General features: G+C 39.9%; 1 protein-coding gene across 2 annotated transcripts in view; it reads right to left on the reverse strand.

The window, feature by feature from the left end:
* The window catches only part of Pc (Polycomb), a 222,881-nt gene that overhangs the window by 150,200 nt on the left and 53,334 nt on the right, over nucleotides 1-19,347 (reverse strand). For both annotated transcript variants that reach the window (XM_067124195.1, XM_067124194.1), the window contains exon 3: nucleotides 12,777-12,842. In XM_067124195.1, the coding sequence (XP_066980296.1) occupies nucleotides 12,777-12,842 (66 nt within the window). The remainder of the gene's footprint in view (nucleotides 1-12,776; nucleotides 12,843-19,347) is intronic.

Raw genomic sequence — 19,347 nt, forward strand, 5'->3', positions numbered from 1 at the left:
GGTATTCCTTTACAAAAGACAATGCCTGCATATAGTGTTAGTTTGTTATCTGAGTAGTTCTGAACTCTCCTCTCCTCGTCGTTCTCTAGCTTGTTGAACCCCTAGAAAACTTGTTATCTGCAATCTCCACCTCCTTCTAGCCTTATTGGAAGGATTAATCAGTAAGGCCTCCCCTTCAAGTAGCTGATTGGAAGGACTGTAGTGGGTGTGATTCAAATCTCTCCTTAGAGGACTTGATTGGAAGTGATCTTAGGAGGGAGTGTGAAAGACCCCTGCCAAGTATAACTGATTGGAGGTCGAAGAAGTACATCACTTGGGCCAACCCCCAAATTCCTGGAACTTCCACGAAAACGCTTCTCTGAGAAGGCGGGGCTATAGAACCAGCTGCTGTAAGCATTTAGGCTGTGCTGACTCATGAATTGGTTAGCCTAATCACGAGGCCATTATTTCTCACTTTTACGACTGTTTTTATGGCTTCAACACGATATACTGCTTATGGTTCCTGCCTCGATCAGCGTACTGATAACACGATACAACTGTGTTCTTTGCCTCTCTCTTTATTCTTATTTCTCTCTCCTAACTTTTTCTCTTTTCTATCTCTCTCTCTCTCTTTTCTATCTAATTTCCCTATCTATTCTACACCACAACAATTACAAATATCCTCATTGCTGCTTACCTGATGAATATGATCCTACTGCAAGTACTTGGTTGGATGAGGATCTTCATCAAGTGAGGTCCACTATCATAGGAGGTGGAATGTGGGCCCCAAATATAGCCACTGATTGATAATGTGCAATGCAATGCAGAATGGCAATTTTGGCCCCTGTGCCTCAGGCCTGCAGAGCTGATGGGAGCTTCAACAACTACTAAACCATGATCCCTCAAGAGATACCACCTACCTAATCGAGCTGCTGTGGCACCTCACACCCAAAACAAGACCACTTTGGAAGAAAAGTGATACTTAACCCTTAAACACCGAGCCTCTATTTACAAAAAGCATCTGACGTATGCCGGCGCGGTTTGAGAGTTAGCGCCGAAGCGGAAAGAAAGTTTTTTTTAAAAATCACAGCACGCTTAGTTTTTAAGATTAAGAGTTCATTTTTGGCTCCTTTTTTTGTCATTGCCTCAAGTTTAGTATGCAACCATCAGAAATAAAAAAAAATATCATTATCATATATCAATATTGGAATATATGACAGTGCAAAAAAAAATTTCATATATAATTGTATACAAACACACTGTGAGCAAACCGGTTAAAGCTAATGAGTTATTTTTTTTTTCGTTGTATTGTACACTAAATTGCTATGGTTTTGGTATACAGCCATACCTCGAAATTACGCGAGGTTAGGTTCCGGAGCCCCTCGTGCAAGGTGAATTTTCGCGTAAGTTTGGCATGGTCTTTAAAAATGCTAATAAATGTTTATTTCCAGAGTCTAAGTACTAAATATGACCCTAATCATGCTCCCAAAGTATTAAGCTAACTTTTAAATGAACTAAAGTTAGTGTAATTTTATTTAAAATTTAGCTTATTACCCTTAAAAAAGGAATACAGTAAATGGTTAACATAAAAATTGAGTACTGCACAGTTTCATAATAGCGCATTTACAGTAGGTGCATACGTATACTAATGTTACCCCTAATTCGTGGGATGCCGTTTTCTTTGCGTCACTAGGCAAAACGTCATGTGTCACAATCATAACAAAGTACAATTCCATAAAATATCGAAAACATGTACATAATGTTCGTAGAAGGTAGTACAGTACAGGTAAAATTCAATCAATTTAAAATTATATACTGTACAGGTAATGACGTACAGAGCAATAATGAATGAGAGAGAGAGAGAGAGAGAGAGAGAGAGAGAGAGAGAGAGAGAGAGAGAGAGAGAGAGAGAGAGAGAGAGAGAGAGAGAGAGAGATACTGTAATAAAGTAACTGTACTGCTTTTGTATCGTATTTATGCGCAGATATAAAAATACAAATTTTCCATTCTGATTTTACACCTAAAAACACGAAAACTTAAAAATTATACACACTTTCTACAGGTGTATCATCTTTGAAAAATGCAGTAACTAAGGGTATCACATCTTGTAAAAGTACACCAACTGAACGTGCTGTAATTACATGCACATACAGATTGCACCAGCACTTTTCTCCGAGGTGAACAGAGTAATTTTCAAAGAATGACACTTATACAACTCTTAGTTACATCTCTGATGTTACATTAACGAATTCATTTTATCAAATGAGCGCGACTGAACAACCTCATCTCAAGGTCATGTAAAGTCCTTGTGACAAAGACTTTGCAAATGGACATAATACTTGTATGATATTTATGTACAGAAATATAAGTATAAATTTTCCATATCGATTTTACAGTTAAAAGCATGAAAACTTATAAATGTACTTCAAACATTAAACAAGCATTTTCTGCAGGGGTATCATCTTTGAAAAGTGCAGTAACTTTGCAAATGAGTATCACATCTTGTAAAAGTACACTAGGTGAATGTGCTGAAATTACCTTTGCATCATATTCATGCATGTACAAAAATAAAAATAATACATTTTCGATACAGATTGTACACATGAAAGCATGAAATGTGTTTTTCATAGAGATTTTACACATGAAAGCATGAAATGCATTTTTCATAGAGATTTTGCACATTAAAACATCAAATGCATTTTTCTGACGACTCTCGTAAAGTCTAGTATGGTGCACAAGTCAGGTTCCACAAACGAGAGCCACATCCCACGCAGGGGGCCGGAGGTCCCTGGATGGGCAAGACTTTCGAAGCTTTTCATCAGTAACGAAATCTCGAAAGAAGAGATGTCTACATCTTTCAGCCACAAAACTAAGCCGAGTGCGGCCCTACAGCCTCTCATGGCTGAAACGGAGAGGAGCTTATCTTGGCGAAAGAAGATGAGGAAATCCGCGACCTACCTGTTGAATAGTAGCCCCAACCAGAGACCCCATCTATGACACCAACCACAGAAGACGGCCCACTTTCCCTGGTGTACCGCTGCAGAGGACTGAGGTATCCAGCCATCTCTGTTGCTGCATGGCGCAAAAAGCCTCTCACTCGTAAGAGATGCTGGATAACTGCTCTCAGTGCCTCGGAGAGCAGAGTTAACAAGTCGGGATACCAAGCAGCCAGTGGCCATTTGAAAGCCACCAAAACTATCCTGAAATTCAGGGTGACTAACACTTGGCTGATCATCCTGCAATTCAGACAAAATGGAGGGAAGGCGTAGACGTCAAAGTTGTCCCTTGGGTGATGAAAAGCATCCTCCGCAGCACCCCCTTGGGTCCAGCATGACAGAAAAGATGACCTGAAGTTTTCTGCTGTGCCGGGTGGCAAACAGATCTGACTGACCATCCCCACAGAGCGAACAACCTCTCCGTGATGTCCGAGTGAGCTTGTCTGTCACTACATTCCTCTTGCCTGGAATATTTCTGGCTGACAGCCCTACCGAGCCACTGCCCACTCGTGCACCTACATTGCCAACTAGTGGTGTTGTCGCTCATCAACACCACAGAATGTCCCAACACTCGATCCTGAAACTCTTGGAGGGCCAGGAAGGCCGCCTTGAGCTCCAGGATATCGATGTGAAGATGCTTGTCATCTCGGTTTCACGCTCCCAAAGTCAGCAACTCCTATAGGTGTGCACCCCATCCCTCGGGCGATGCATCTGAGAACAGAAGCAAGTCCGGAGGGGGAGTATGCAGGCACGCTCTTACCTTATAAGAGGTTCCTGTCATCCTGTCACCAGTCTAGATCCTCTCTCACTTCCTCCAAAAGAGGAATGAGAAAGGATTGAAGGTCTCTAGACTGGGACCAGCACTCCTTCAGATTCCACTGTAGAGAACGAAGGTGAAGTTGTCCCTGAAGGACCAGCTTCTCCAAGGACAACAGGTGACAGACGACGATTTGCCATTGCCAAGCTGGCTGCTCCCGTCGAGACAGGAACAGCTGTGCTGCCTTCCTGAACCTGCCGATACGAGAGTTCAAGGGCAAGACTCTTGCTGCTACCATATCTATCAACAAGCACAGGTACTTTATCCCTAGATTGCGGCAAAACTTGAGGAGCTGATCCCAGTCCTGAAGCAACTGGAAGTAAGAGTTCGCCAGGACAAGCCAATCATCAAGATACCTCAAAAGACATATCCCGTGTGAATGGGCCCAAGCTGACATGTGGGTGAACACTCACGTGAACACCTGGGGAAAGGTTGAGAGCCCGATGCAGAGTGCCCTGAACTGGAACACCCTCTGCTCAAGGATAAAGAAAAGGTACTTGCGAGAGGACAGATGGATGGGTATTTGGAAATACATATCCTTCAAGTCCACCGTAAGCAAGAAGTCGTTCTCCCTGATGGAGGCAAGCATGGAGCGCACCATCCCCACTGTCAACCCAGTCTGGCGAACGAATCGGTTCAAGGGAGAGAGGTCTCCAACCCCCCCGAGGCTTTCTCCACGAGAAAGACATGGCTGTAAAAGCCTGCAGACCGATCCAACTCGACTTCCACAGTGCCCTTGCTCAGCATGGCTTGCACTTCTTGCCTGAGTGCGAGATCCTTCGGCGAACCAGGAACGTAGGTTAGGAGATGGACCGGAGAGTTGGTGAGGGGTGGCCAAGACTTGAAGGCGAGTAGATATCCCTCCTGAAGGACATCCACAACCCAGGCCTTGGCTCTGTATCGCTGTCATGTTGCCCAATGGCTCAACAGGCAACTGGAGGGGAATGCCACCCCTAGCATTTCCCCTTCTTTCCCTTGCCCCCTTTTCCATACTGGAAAAGAAAAGAAAGAAAAGTAATAACAACCCAAAGACATCAGAAACCAAGAAAAATAAGGATAGCTACTTGGAATGTTAGAACATTATATTAGGCTGGAAAGAAAATGAACGTAGAGAGAGAAATGGAAAGAATGAATCTACAAGTATTAGGGCTTAGTGAGGTTAGATGGCCAGGATGAACCTTCATATACTCGGGAGGCCAGAGTGCTGAGAGAGGTGTTGGCGTGATGTTAGACAAATCTATGAAACTATGTTTGACAGGCTATTGGGCTGCATCTGACAGGATTTTGTTGGTGCGTATAAAAGCCGCACCATTCAATATATGCATAATACGAGTATATGCACCTACGTCTGAACATGATGAAGAGGATGTTGATCAATTTTATCTAGAGTTAAATCAGGCAAGAGAGCAGTGCAAACCGCATGAAGTAATTATGGTTATTAGTGACCTCAATGCGAGGGTGGGACAAAGAAGAACAGCAGATATTGCTGGGCCTTTTGGATTAGGTAGAAGAAATGAGAGAGGAAAATGATTTGTAGACTGGTGCTTAGAGAGAGAACAGATTATATCAAACACTTGGTTTAAGCACCACCCAAGACACCTCTGGACATGGAGCCAATTGTAATAGTGACCATGTACCAGTTGAAGCAACAGTGATGGTGAATTTGAAAAATCACAGGAAGAGTTCACCTAAATCAGAGAGGCAACTGAAATTATTGAAAACAGAGGAAATGAAGAACCAATATAATACAATTGTAAGAAATAGATATGCCAGCTTAAGGAGGAAGGCCAAGTGCTCCAACATCCTCAGCAAAAGTGGCAAAATATGGAATGCAATAAGAGAAGGTAATGAAATAATACCAACAACAGAAAGGAGAGCTCGGAGAGAATAGATGACAGAAAATATCTTGATAATGATGGATGAAAGAAGGCAACAAAAGGGTAAAAATGAAGATAGATACAGAGCTCTGGATAGAACTATTAAGAGGGAATGCACAAAGGCAAAGGAGAAATGGGTGGATGAGATTTGTGAGGAGGTAGAAGATTTGGATAAAACGGATGAACGGAGAAAGTATGATAAGGTGAAAGAAATTACTTTTAAAAAGAATAGAAGTATCAGCACTGGTATAAAAAAAGTGGATGGAACCATAGTAATGGAGTCAAAAGAAATATTGGAAAGATGGACAATATATTGAAGAATTGTTTGATGAGGATAGAATAGAACATCTAGACTTCAATGACAACAGAGAGGGACAAGTGTAATCAGATCAGAGATAGGGGCATCTTTAAAACAAACAAAAAGCAATAAAGCAAAAGGTGATGATGGAATAGCAGCAGGAATGTTGGTAGTTCTGGGAGAATACATCATTGATATATTAATGGAAATAGTGGAAGGAATATATGAAGATGGAGAGCCTGCAACACAGATGTATAAATCAACATTTATCACAATGCCAAAAATACCAGGAACACTTGAGTGCAATAAACACCAGACTATCAGTATCATGAGAGTCAGATCACAAAAATAATATTAAAGCTTGTTTTGAATTGAATAAGAAATAAGATACTCCCAGAGACTGACAATGAACAATGTGGTTTTATGAGAGATAAAGGGACAAGAAATGCAATTTTTATTTTGAGAATGTTGATGGAGAGAGCAACAGAAGTGAAAAAGGATCTATATGTTTGCTTTCTTGACTACGAAAAAGCTTTTGATCGGGTTAGACATGCAGACCTTATAAGGATATTGGAACAGATAAATATCGATGGGAAAGATCTAAGATTGATAAAGAATTTATATTGGAATCAAGAGGCATCAGTGAAAGTAGAAAATGATGAATCAGAGACTCGGCACATCAAGAGAGGTTTAAGACAGGGTTGTGTGTTTTCACCTGATCTCTTCAATTTATATAGTGAAATGATAATGAGAGATCTCAAGAGATATGGCGGGAATTAAGGTTGGAGGAGTCAATATTAATAATATCAGATATGCTGATGATACAGCACTTGTTGCAAACTCTCATGATAAACTTCAAGCTTTAATCAGTACTTTACACCAGTCAAGCAGAGAAAGAGGTCTGTCAATAAATATTAAGAAAACAGAAGATATGGTTATCACCAAAGATGAAATCCCGCCAAGAACAGATATAAGAATTAATGCTGAAACAGTTAAACAAACCGATAGTTTTAATTATTTAGGATACGTCACAAGTGATGGAAAATACGAAAGAGAGATCAGGAAGAGAATATCCATGGCAAAAGATGCATTTGGTAAGATCAAGAAATTTGTCATCAACTCAAAAATATCTATGAATCAAAGGGGGAAGGTTTGTGAAATGTTTTGTTTGGTCTGTATTGTTGTATGGCTGTGAAACTTGGACCTTGAGGAAGGCAGACGAGGAGAGGTTACAGGCTGCAGAAATGTGGTTTTGGGGAAGGATGCTGAAAATATCATGGACAGAAAGGAAAACTAATGAGGAGCTACTAGAGAGAGTAGGCATTTGTGGGTCACATAGTGAGAAGACAAGACTAGAACATCTCTCTCTCACTGATAAAATCAATGGAAGGGGCTGAGAGGAAGACCTAGACAAAAATATATGAATGGATTGGTGAGAATGACTGGAGGAAGAATGTCTACAGCTCAGTTGCTGCAGAGAGCCAGAAATAGAGAGGAGTGGCGAGCCATGATTGCTGATATCCTTGGGGATATGGCACCTGGATGATGATGAAAGCGGGTTGAAAGGGGCGCAACTGCACGCCCTTTCCAGCAGAAGAAGACTGGGTATTCCCATGGGCGCCCTTCAAAGTCTGGGTCTTCTTAGGGGTTGAGGAAGTGTTAGCCTGACCCTAAGGTTGGGCTGCAGCGGTGTGCGAAGACCAAGAGGTCTTAGCCACTGCCTGATGTACAAGGTGGTCACTGTCTTTAGCCTGACGCTTGCCTACCGTAGCATCCACCAACTCTCTAGGGATGAGAGAGGCAGAACCCAGCAGCAGTCCATTCCTTAGGGCAGTGTTTCTCAACTTTTTTTTTTCAACGGCACACCTAAGATCTCATAAGAATATCACGGCACACTTGGCAAAATTTAGAAGGGTATGCATTTAAATATTATATTTTTTCCGACTTCTTCTATATTTGATCGAATGTGCGATAAGCAGACCCTCATTTCTTCTTCAGTCTTTCTCGCTTCTTAGTTTTGGTGTTATTCATTTTATTCATGTGTGCTGGTTAATGTCTTCTTACTATCTTAAGGTTGGGTTGGGCTACTTTGGCTTTCTTTCATCTTTTAACTCATGCTTTGTTTAAAGCTCTTTTATTCATGTGTGCTGGGTCTATTAATCATAGGGTTGGGGATTATCAGGATATTCGAATAATAGGGGGCTTAGTCAATTTTATGCCTATTAGGGTGATACGCATTAATTTGGCCAATCTTGCTCTTTGCGGTTTTCCATTTTTAGCTGGGTTTTATTCTAAGGATTTAATTTTAGAAGTAGCTTTTTTAAATCCTTTAAATGAGGTTTGTTTTTGATTATTGGCTTTGGCTACTGGTCTTACCATTTGTTATAGGTTTCGTCTGGTTTACTATAGGCTTAGTGGAGATTACAATTTGAGTTCAATTTCTTCAGTAAGTGACTCTGATGTTTTAATGACTTGGCTTGGCCCATGCTTGGACTGAGAGCTGGGGCTGTGGTGGGTGGGGCTGCTGTCTCTTGACTTGTGTTTCCAGCTCCTGTTATAATCTGTTTAACTCTCTCTATGAAATTACTTGCTTTAGCTGTCAGTTTAATCGGGGGCTTTGTTGGATATGTTTTAAATTTGATGGAAGAGAACTATAAGCTTAAGTCTTTGAGATTATATCCTGTGGTTGTGTTTTCTGGTTCCATGTGGTTTATGCCCTTACTTTCTACTATTGGCGTCAGACGGAAGGTTTTAGGGGGCGGCTCTGTTTACTCTCAGTTGGGAGACGGTGGTTGATCCGAGTATTATGGTGGACAAGGTATTTACAGAACTTGAATGAACTTTACAGAACTTTAATAGAAATGTTAGCTGGAGTGGGTAAATCTACCAATGCTCCGTTGGCGATTTTAAATAGGGGGTGTGATTTCCGTATAGGTGCTGTCATTAGGATGTTCGGAGGGGCCCAGAAAAGGTTGATCTTAGTTTGACTACGACGATAAGGGTTAATAGAAGATACAAAATTATTATTCCTGTGAGTGTGGCTGTGGTGGGGTTATATATGTGTCTGAGTGATATTTGTGTTGATTGTATGTCTTGAAGTATTCCTGTTTAGACATCCAAAATTCGCAACGAAGATATTCACGGAACTTTCTCTGCTTTTCTCGGTCATAAAAATGCTATTAATTCCTGGTGTAATTCGCGAACACGAGTTAACTCTTGACCTTTCGGCAGCCATTGAACTTCGGTATGCTTTAGTAATCCAACATGCTGGGAGCCCACTTCCTTGCTTAGTTGTTTAAATAATCTTGACTTCAAAGGCCTACTTTTGATATAATGGACTATTTCAACTACCTGGTGTAACACTTGTTTTGAATCTTCTTGCGATATTTTTGAAGCGAGAACTTCTCTATGTAAAAAGCAATGGGTACGGGTAAGGTCTGGTTTTCTTTTTCTGAGAGGGATACAAATCCTTTAATATAACCTGTCATACATGAGTCTCCGTCAGTGCAAATGTCGACACAAGACTTCCAAGTTACATTCATTTCCTTAAGGTAGCCTGTATCATATTAAAAATGTCTTGACCTCTAGTAGTTGTTGACATTCCTTTGCAACACCGCCATCAATAAAACGAACAAATGCAAGCAAATGACTAATGTTGCTGATATCGGTGAACTCATCAACTGTTAATACAAAAATAGAATCCTTAAGTTTTTCAGAACATTTTTTTTTTCAAAATTTTCAGATAAATTTAAAATTCTCCTATATATTATATCGTTTGATAATGGGATTTCGTCAATTTCTTTTTCAGCTTTTTCACTAAACATGGATTCAACTATCTTTTTGCAAGCGGGCAGTATGACTGATTGAACAGGAGTGCGAGATTTAGATTTCAATGCTTTTATTTCTGCCGCCTCAATTGAAGGAAGCTGAGCCCGTCCAGAAACGGTCATTGTTTCCTCAGAAACATTGCGTTGCTTTGATGGCTGATCTAAGAGTCTTTGGAAATAAACGAGATCTTTATCTTGCAGAGAGGAATGTTTAGTAGTGCAATGTCTTTTTAACTTGTTTGGTGCCAGTGGATTCATTTCACATTTTTTCGCCGCAAATTACGCATAATGGACTTGGTTGATCAACATCTCCAGACCAAGAAAATTCGAACTTCAGATAACTATCGTTATACTGTCTATTATAGAGAATTTTTGCATATTTGGCGTTGGAGTTTGTTGCATTCAATGAATTTATCTATTGTGAAGGGTTGCACTGAAACCAATTAACGCCCTATTAAGATTGGACTCTCGTCCTGAAGTACACTGACACGATGCAGGAGGCTAATGGGAATTATCAGAAAACCCCAGATCACCAGTTAATACAAAAAACAGATTGAATGGAAAAACCCAGATGCTAATATGGTACTCTGCCGGGGTCCAGGTAGTACCATTAGTCCAAACTGAATCTGACTGGCCAACTGCGCAGTCACAACCGCCAGCAAGACGCCGAGAGTTATGAGGCAGCACCATGCCTCACAGACGAGACAGGACCACGCTTATCACAATAACAAGGAAATCTCAACTCGATGGCCATCTCCACTTATAATACACAATTCATAATAATGAAGAGACGGACTAAAACGGCAGAGTTTTTTACGAACAACTATTTATTTTAGATAATTGTCAGTATCACCATACTGCTTACAACAGAAAGCCTTACTGTTCATCACGTGAACCCGAAATCGAAAGCCATTTTTCGTTTTTTCCGGTGTTCCGTGACGATGATTCGCGGCACCTTAAAATAATCTCGTGGCACACCAGTGTGCCGTGGCACAGCGGTTGAGAATCACTGCCTTAGAGACTTGAGCACTCCGAGTGACTCAACTCCGTCGAGCACCCAACAGCACCAGTCTTAGAAGCGGGATTCTTAGGACTGGCAACGGGAGCGCAAACCGAGGTCTGCGTGCCCGTGGCTCCCGAAACAAAGAACCCTGGCGAGGTAAGTGATTCAGTTCCCAAGCCCAAAGGCTGGGATGAGCCGATGAGAGATCCCACTGCTTCCCCTGTGGAAGGAGGCAGTCCCTTAAAACCTGCGTGGCGGGACTTCTTGTGGGGGGGGGGCAGCCTTCCTCTTCTTATGCCGACGAGCCTCATAAGAGGAGGGGGGAAGGTAGCAGACGACAAAGATGAAGATGAAGTTGAAGTTGATATAGACGACACCTTACGAGACCTCTTCCTCGACTTCTTTGTCATCTTCTTCAGGATAGCGGTCAAGTCCCCCATCCAAGAGGGAGCATGGGAAGGCGAGGCCACAGTGAATCGTGGAGGCAGGGGCACCATGTGCTGGGATGCCGGGACAGAAGACACAATCATGGCTAACTTTAACCTTAAATAAAATAAAAACTACTGAGGTTAGAGGGCTGCAATTTGGTATGACTGATGATTGGAGGGGGATGATCAACATACTAATTTGCAGTCCTCTAGCCTCAGCAGTTTCTAAGATCTGAGGGCGGACAGAAAAAGAGAGGACGGACAGACAAATAGCCATCTCAATAGTTTTCTTTTACAAAAAACTAAAAAGGGTGGAGGTGTTGCTGAGGGACATTCCCACTGTGAGATTCCTGTTGTCCAGCCACCAGGCTAAGTCTTACCTTACCTCCTCTGAGAGAGGAACCGGAAGAAAAGTAGGGTCTCTCAACAGAGGCCAGGACTCCTTCAGCCTCCAATACAAGGAATGGAGGTGAAGCCACCCATGAGGAACCAGCTTCTCCAAGGATGACAGGTGACCTAGAAAGACCTGCCAATGCCAAGCGAGTTGTTCCTGATAAGATACAAACTTCTGCGATACCTCCCTGATGCTGATGCGCGAGTTTGAAAAACTACCCTCTTCTTTGGAGTGAGATTCAATTTCTCACGGTTTACCAAAACACCCAGGTCATGACTAAAACATGAGCACCTGCACACTCAGGTATAGGCTGGGTTCCAGGGAACCCCAAGTAGCTGTTGCACCCATGTATGAAGCAATGGGTGCAGTGGTACACTCGGCACCACTAACATGAAGCCCGCCAGTCTTCTTCATAGAAGAATGGTTGCCAGATGTCTTATGAGACTTCCTGCCAGAATGATCCCCCCCCCCTCTCTAACACACAGCTCCACCAAACAATCTATGAGAGTTAGCAAAAGGGAAGCTACCCTTAAGCAAAAACACATGAAAGTTTTGCAGGGGGAAGAAAGATACTGAAGACTCCTTAGAAGAAACTGGAGGAGAGTTACCCCCAAAATGACACCTGGGAGAACTACTACTTTCTCTTCCCCCTCAAGGCAAACTTCACCCACTGTTCATATGGCCACTCACAGCATCTCAAAATTACACGCTCCCTATGGTTGGAGGAAGATGGCTACAAGTTGTGGATTTGGTACATTTTCAGCTATGTCAGACACACCAAAAAAAAAAAAAAAAAAAAAAAAAAAAAAAAAAAACAGCAGCAGCAGCAGCAAAGGTTGGGTCACTGTGTCAGCAACGACATCTGTAAACAATGGTGGCTGGAAGCAAAATGAAGTTCAAACAGACAGGTAGGCAGAGTTTCCCCCTACCTGTCAATAGATGACTACCTTGTCAGCAAGTTTAAATGGCAATGGCAGTCTCCAGCTCATGCCTGAAGCTAAATCCTACATAAAGAACGAAGGTTTGTATATGTGTAGAAACAAATATCTACTGTACAGTGTTTATCCAAGAAGCCGTCTGTAAAAACTGATGATGATGATGTCCATGACTAACTGCTATGTATGCACACTCACCAGTTTCTATACCAAATCACTTACCTTTCCTCAAAAGCCTCTAATAAACGCACGTCCAAGATGTTTTCAATCGGCTCCCATGTATTATGCCTGCAAAACAAAAATGAAGGTTAGCATTACTACAACAATATAATCTAAATAAGACATAAGACACTTATTCTTCTTTCATTTACACCCAATAAAAATGAATTTTAGCCCTTTTGGTTTGCATATTCCTATATCTTTAGTTATTAAAAATAGCAATTAAACATAAGGAAATACTGTATTTCATATATAATCCCTCGATTGTGCGGATTAAGCAAAGGACCTGTGGATAATGGCAAAATCCAGATAAAGCGAGTAAACAAATCTACAGATGTTCCTCACCCTACCTTGTCAACACTGCATACCTATATACAGTACACTCAGTATGCTTATATACAACAACCATCACACTTTAAACTGAAAACTTGACACAGCAAGCAATTTTCTACCCTACTTTCCCCTATTTATAAAAAAATTACAAGTTTTTAAAGTAATTTGTATTTTTCTTAACTATACAAACCTGAGGTTTTTACACTGAGAATATGCTTCTGCTGGCAGCTGGGGACTGGCCATTCAACTTTAAACAAGGTGGTTAAATATATAGTTAACTACCAACTACAGGTGGGAGTCACGCCTACCACGTCGGTATGCATTCACTTTGCCTTTTGGCCCAGGGAGCAGAATGAGGGGTGGTTTGATATAGGCAGCATAAATGTAAAGGCCTCAGGTTTGTAGTTAGGAAAAATACAAATTACTTAAAAAATTTGTCATTTTCCTACACAATATACAAACCATCAGTCTTTACAGCAGGAAGACTTATTTCCTTGGTGGGAGGATTCTGAATAAGCTTCTGAAATGACTGGTAGTTAACCTCCCATGGCCTCCTTCCTGGTTATAAGAGCAAAGGAAAGAGCCCATGCCTCTGACATGTTGAACAAAAGTGTGAACAACTGTGTGTTCAACTGTCACACTTTTCTGGACCTTTCAAATTAATAAGTGACTGTAGCAACATTGCTCCAAAAAAGGCTTGGATGAACCCAGAGCGTCGGAGACAATAAAACTAGAGATAACCAACAGGTTGTTTTATCGTCAGCCCCTCTCGCCCCTTGCTAGAGAGAGGGGAGGCCTTGCATCTATTGATCTATCTAAGATTATAGACAGGGTACTCAATTATGTGGGCTCACCTGCATGGCCTGCCTGACCAGCGTGTGACAGATGGCTACTCATCTCTCTCTGCGAGAGAGGAAAGATAAAAGAGAGAAGGGATGGGGTCAGTCCCCAACTCACATTCAATCTTGGCCACAGAACACCTTAGGCGAGATGTAAACTGTCCACTATGGGAGGTGGAGGAGCTGCACAACTTGTTGAGCAGTCATCACAGTACACAGGGAAAAGTGTCCCAGGCCCTTTGGGCAACGTCCTAAAGGTTAAAAGATTTGACAGTGGACAGCCTAGATCACTTTGTCTCAATACAGGTAGTGCTTCTGTTACTATAATTCACCTTGTGGTAATTAGATTTTGCAATGGGGTTAGCAATTAATACCTATATGACAATATTTTGAAAATACTTTTATATTTCGTACGCAACAGGCGAAGACAGGAGCATACAATCATGCAACCACCACCAAATTACAATAGACTAATTTCTTTTCCTCTAAATTACAATAGACTAACTTCTTTTCCCCCATCTCTTTATCCCATCTTCTAGTTAAGTTAAAAAAGTAAAAGAGGATGATAAAAGTACAGTATTGTTAGTAACGTTATACGTACTCGATGCGTAAATGCGTACAGCCATAAACAATCAAACGAGAAACAGCTGTTTTGCTTCCATTTCAACCATCGTATGATAGTAAACAATTACCAAAGTTATGTTACAAATGACGTTAAGTAGAACAGGACTGATATATTTTTATACTGTACCTTTCTTTGCTATGGAGAAAAGATTGGGATGAAAATATACTGTTAAATTTAAGCTACAAGTTGTAGCTGAAGCTGCTAATAACTATAAAATATTGTGCATCGGCAACATAACCATAAACTTCGATATGCCATCAAACTTGACCGTAAATAAAATTGGAGAGAAAAATATTTTAATCAAAACTACTGGGCATGAAAGAACACATTTTACTGTTGTTTTCATGCCGATAAAAGATATATACGTAAAGCTCCAATTATGATGAAAATAATAAAGTGAAAATAGTGAACGGGATCTGTTGAGTTTTTTACAAAAACAAAAAAAATAATGTCCAAACACTATCTATTAATGAAAAAATAACTAAATTTAGTTCACAACAAGATGTATTTAAGTCATACATGCAGTCCTCGGTTATCGGCGGGGGTTCCGTTCTGGTTGTGTGATGATAACAGAAAATCGGCGATTTCCGGCGCTTTTTCAGCGATTTTCGGGCTTATTGGCGTCAAAAAGTGCCAAATTTCAGTTATCGGCGCCTCTGTTAGGTATGTATTGGCGCCAATACTGAATTATCAGCGCTGATAAGCAGAAATCGGCGATTTTTGGCGCCAAAAATTGCCAATTTTCATCGCTACACAAGCGCCATAAAACTGGATCACCATTACCCGAGCCTGCCGTTAACCGGGGACTGCCTGTATTTCGACTTAAAAACACTTCGTATAAAAAAAAAATAACCTTGTCACAAATAAATAAAGTACCTAGAGATTCATTTACACTGACTAGAAGCAAGAAAATCACTCTGAATTGCGTTAAATACAGCAAAATAAACTTACTGCGTAATCGCCCTCAGCTTATTTCCAAACCAAAACACTGATCGCAAAGTAATATGAGAATACATACAATATTATTGGACACAGTGAAGTACAGCAATACCTACAACTTCTGTGAGGTTAGGATGGATGGATGGATGTATGATATTATGATATTTAGGGCAAAAGCCCAGGCATTGGAGCCAAGAAGGCCATTCAGTGCCATAAAGAAGAGAAAATAAATTGTTAAGGTAAATGAATTCATGAATTATTGAAGAAAATGGTTAATAAATAAAATGAAGCGATGTGACCAATAAATAAAATAAAGATATGAATTTTAATGAATGATGTGATATATATAATTCAGTACTGCACCCCCAACGAATAGCTAAAATCCACGAATAGCTTAAATCTGCGAATACTTAAAACCCCTCTAAAAACACTTAGAACTGCCTATTTTGATAGTTTAAACACAAGAAAAACCCTCTAAAAATGCTTGCCATTTACTTAAAACATAAGATCTAATAGGACCTTTTAGGTCTGTATGAGGCACTTTTCTAAAAGTCGTTTCTGATAAAATACTAGCAGCTTTCGCTTCCGTCTGCCGTCACGTTTCCGCGAATCCCCACTTGAGAAGGGACCCAACAGAAAGAGAGTGATTTACGCTGACAACAATACAAAAGAGCCACTCTTGAACTTTTTGAAATAATGTATGAAAGCTATTAAGTTTGTTAATAGCTTCTAAAGAGCTTTTAGAATCTAAGTATATGACAAAATTAGTGTCACTACTTTGAAAAACTAAATCTAGGGCAGAGACTACAGCTGTAAATATTGATGCTGAGTCAGGTAATTCAGCTGTGTGTGCTGTATCACCTAGAATAACAGCGTAACCAACACCACTATCAGACTTTGATCCATCTGTATAGATCTTTGTATGATTAGCAATGGTAATGTTGTGCTCTAAGAATTTTCCCCTGATGTCTTCTTCAGTGCAGTCCTTTTTGTTAAACAATTTTTACATACTACTGCTTCTGGAATAAACCATGGAGGATTTACAGGATGTTCTACTTCCAGGATTTTCTGGGATTTTAGATGATTACTCCTAACTTCCTCATTCAGTCGAATTTGGAATGGTTTAGAAGCTCTTGTACAAGAAAAATTTCGAGAGTCTGTTTCCTTTAGTGCTTGAAAGGAGGGATTTCTGGAAGCACTTTTCATTCTAGCCATGTATTGCAACCCCAGCTCTTGCCTTCTTAGATCATGGGGAAAATTATCTGTATCGATGTACAGCGAAACCCCCGTATTCGCGTTCTAAGGTTCGCGGACTCACCCATTCGCGGGTTTTTCTATGGAACCTATCCAAAAAATGTTCACTAGAAACTCACGCATTCGCGGGCTTTTCTATGGAACATTTCTATAAAAATATTCGTGGGAAACTCCATATTTGTGGATGCATATTTTTTTGTCTTTTTCGTACAGCAATATTCTGTATTTTCATACTTATTGTGTAATAACATTAAATAATCATGTAAATCAATAATAATACTGTACTACAGTACTGTACATATAATAGTAATAGAAATTAAATATTATTATGTAATACGACACTGGTTACCCTAATAATAATAAATAATAAAGTTAAATCATACGAGTAGTAACTGGTGATGAATGTTGATTTCAGTATGCTGTAGATGATGATGATGATGAATTAGCTGTGCAGTACGATGAATGACGGGAGGCACTGTCATGTTAAGGTATTTGAACATGGCAACAAAGGTGGTACAGTAGGGCTGCATGAGTATTTTACCCTGTTCATGCTCAATGCAGGCGACCGCAATTAACCCTTTAACGCCGACTGACGTCGACAAAAGTTGTCTGTCGGGTGCCAAGTGGACGTAAAATACGTCTACTACAAAAAGTTTTTTTAAATATTCGCGGAAAAATACTTATAGGCCTCATTTGCAAAAAATTTTAAATCACGTGCCTTGAGGGATGCTGGGAATTCACGGATCACGCTGTTGTTTTGTTTACAAGCGTGACCCAGCTGCGCATGCGCGAATTTCTTTCTTATCCCAAAAGAAAGCATCAGCTAACTCTGCTGAAAATCTCAGAAATTCTTTAGGCACTTTGTCGTAAATTTTGCACCGATTTATATTAACCGTTACATAACATTTTATGTATGAAAACGTGCGCAATTTCATCTAGAATACAACAAAAAATAACTCATGGTTGTAGCTTTTATCAATTTTGACATATTTTCATATAAATCACGATAAGTGCCAAAATTTCAACCTTCGGTCAACTTTGACTTGACCGAAATGGTCGAAAAAAGCAATTGTAAGCTAAAACTCTTACATTCTAGTAATATTCAATCATTTACCTTCATTTTACAACAAACGAGAAGTCTCTAGCACAATATTTCGATTTATGGTGAATTTTTTAAAAAAACTTTTCCTTACGTTCACCCTAACTCTGCTAAAATCTTGTAAGAGCCTGACGCCGTCTCTTCCAAACACGTGTGTGTTCATCATCCATCGGAGTGGACAAGACAACAAGAGCATCTTGTTTTCTTTCTCTAAAGGAACGTGATTTCAACCATACAATATTTCCGTCTGTTTCTCCCTAACCATTGTTGTCTTGATGTATGTACAATCAATACTAATTGCATTGCCATGCAAGCATTCTAATCATGTACTCATAATGTTCCAACAAATCTTCTGTATCAAACTGTGTGTATGCTTCTGTTTGTGAAGGCGCCAAACGTCTCGCCACTCCGATGGACGACGAACACACGAACACACGAACACACACGTGTTTGGAAGAGACGGCATCAGGCTCTTACAATCTCAGAAATTCTTTAGGCACTTTGTCGTAATTTTTGCACTGTTTTCTATTAGACGTTACATAAAGTTTTATAGCACTGTTTTCTATTAGACGTTACATAAAGTTTTATATATGAAAATGTGTGCAATTTCATGTAGAATACAACGAAAATAACTCATGTTTGTAGCTTTTATCAATTTTGACATATTTTCATATAAATCACGATATGTGGCAAAATTTCAACCTTCGGTCAACTCTGACTCGACCGAAATGGTTGAAAATGCAATTGTAAGCTAAAACTCTTACATTCTAGTAATAGGCTATTCAATCATTTACCTTCATTTTGCAAAAAACAGTAAGTCTCTAGCACAATATTTCGATTTATGGTGAATTTTTGAAAAAAACTTTTTCCTTACGTCAGCACGCGCTAACTCTGCTGAAAATCTCAGAAATTCTTTAGTCACTTTGTCAAAATTTTTGCACCATTTTCTATTAGATGTTACATAAAGTTTTATATATGAAAATGTGTGCAATTTCATGTAGAATACAACAAAAAATAACTCATGGTTGTAGCTTTTATCAATTTTGAAATATTTTCATATAAATCATAAGTGCCAAAATTTCAACCTTTGGTCAACTTTGACTCGACCGAAATGGTAGAAAAATGCAATTGTAAGCTAAACCTCTTACATTCTAGTAATATTCAATCATTTACCTTCATTTTGCAACAAACCGGAAGTCTCTAGCACAAAATTTCGATTTATGGTGAATTTTTGAAAAAAACTTTTGTTTACGTCCGCGCGTTACAAATTCATGCATCATTTTGTGATATTTTCTCTGTGTTGCTTTGATCGTTTTACAATTTGTTATATACCAAAATCATCACAATTTAGTGTAAAAAAAAAAAAAAAAAAAAAAAGCTCATTAGCTTTAACCGTTCTGCTCACGGCTTGATTTGTATACAATTATATATGAAATTTTTTTTTCGCGCTGTCATATATTCCAATATTTATATATGATAATGATA

Source organism: Macrobrachium rosenbergii, chromosome 22 (genome assembly GCF_040412425.1).
Source record: "Macrobrachium rosenbergii isolate ZJJX-2024 chromosome 22, ASM4041242v1, whole genome shotgun sequence".
NCBI classification, from domain to species: domain Eukaryota; kingdom Metazoa; phylum Arthropoda; class Malacostraca; order Decapoda; family Palaemonidae; genus Macrobrachium; species Macrobrachium rosenbergii.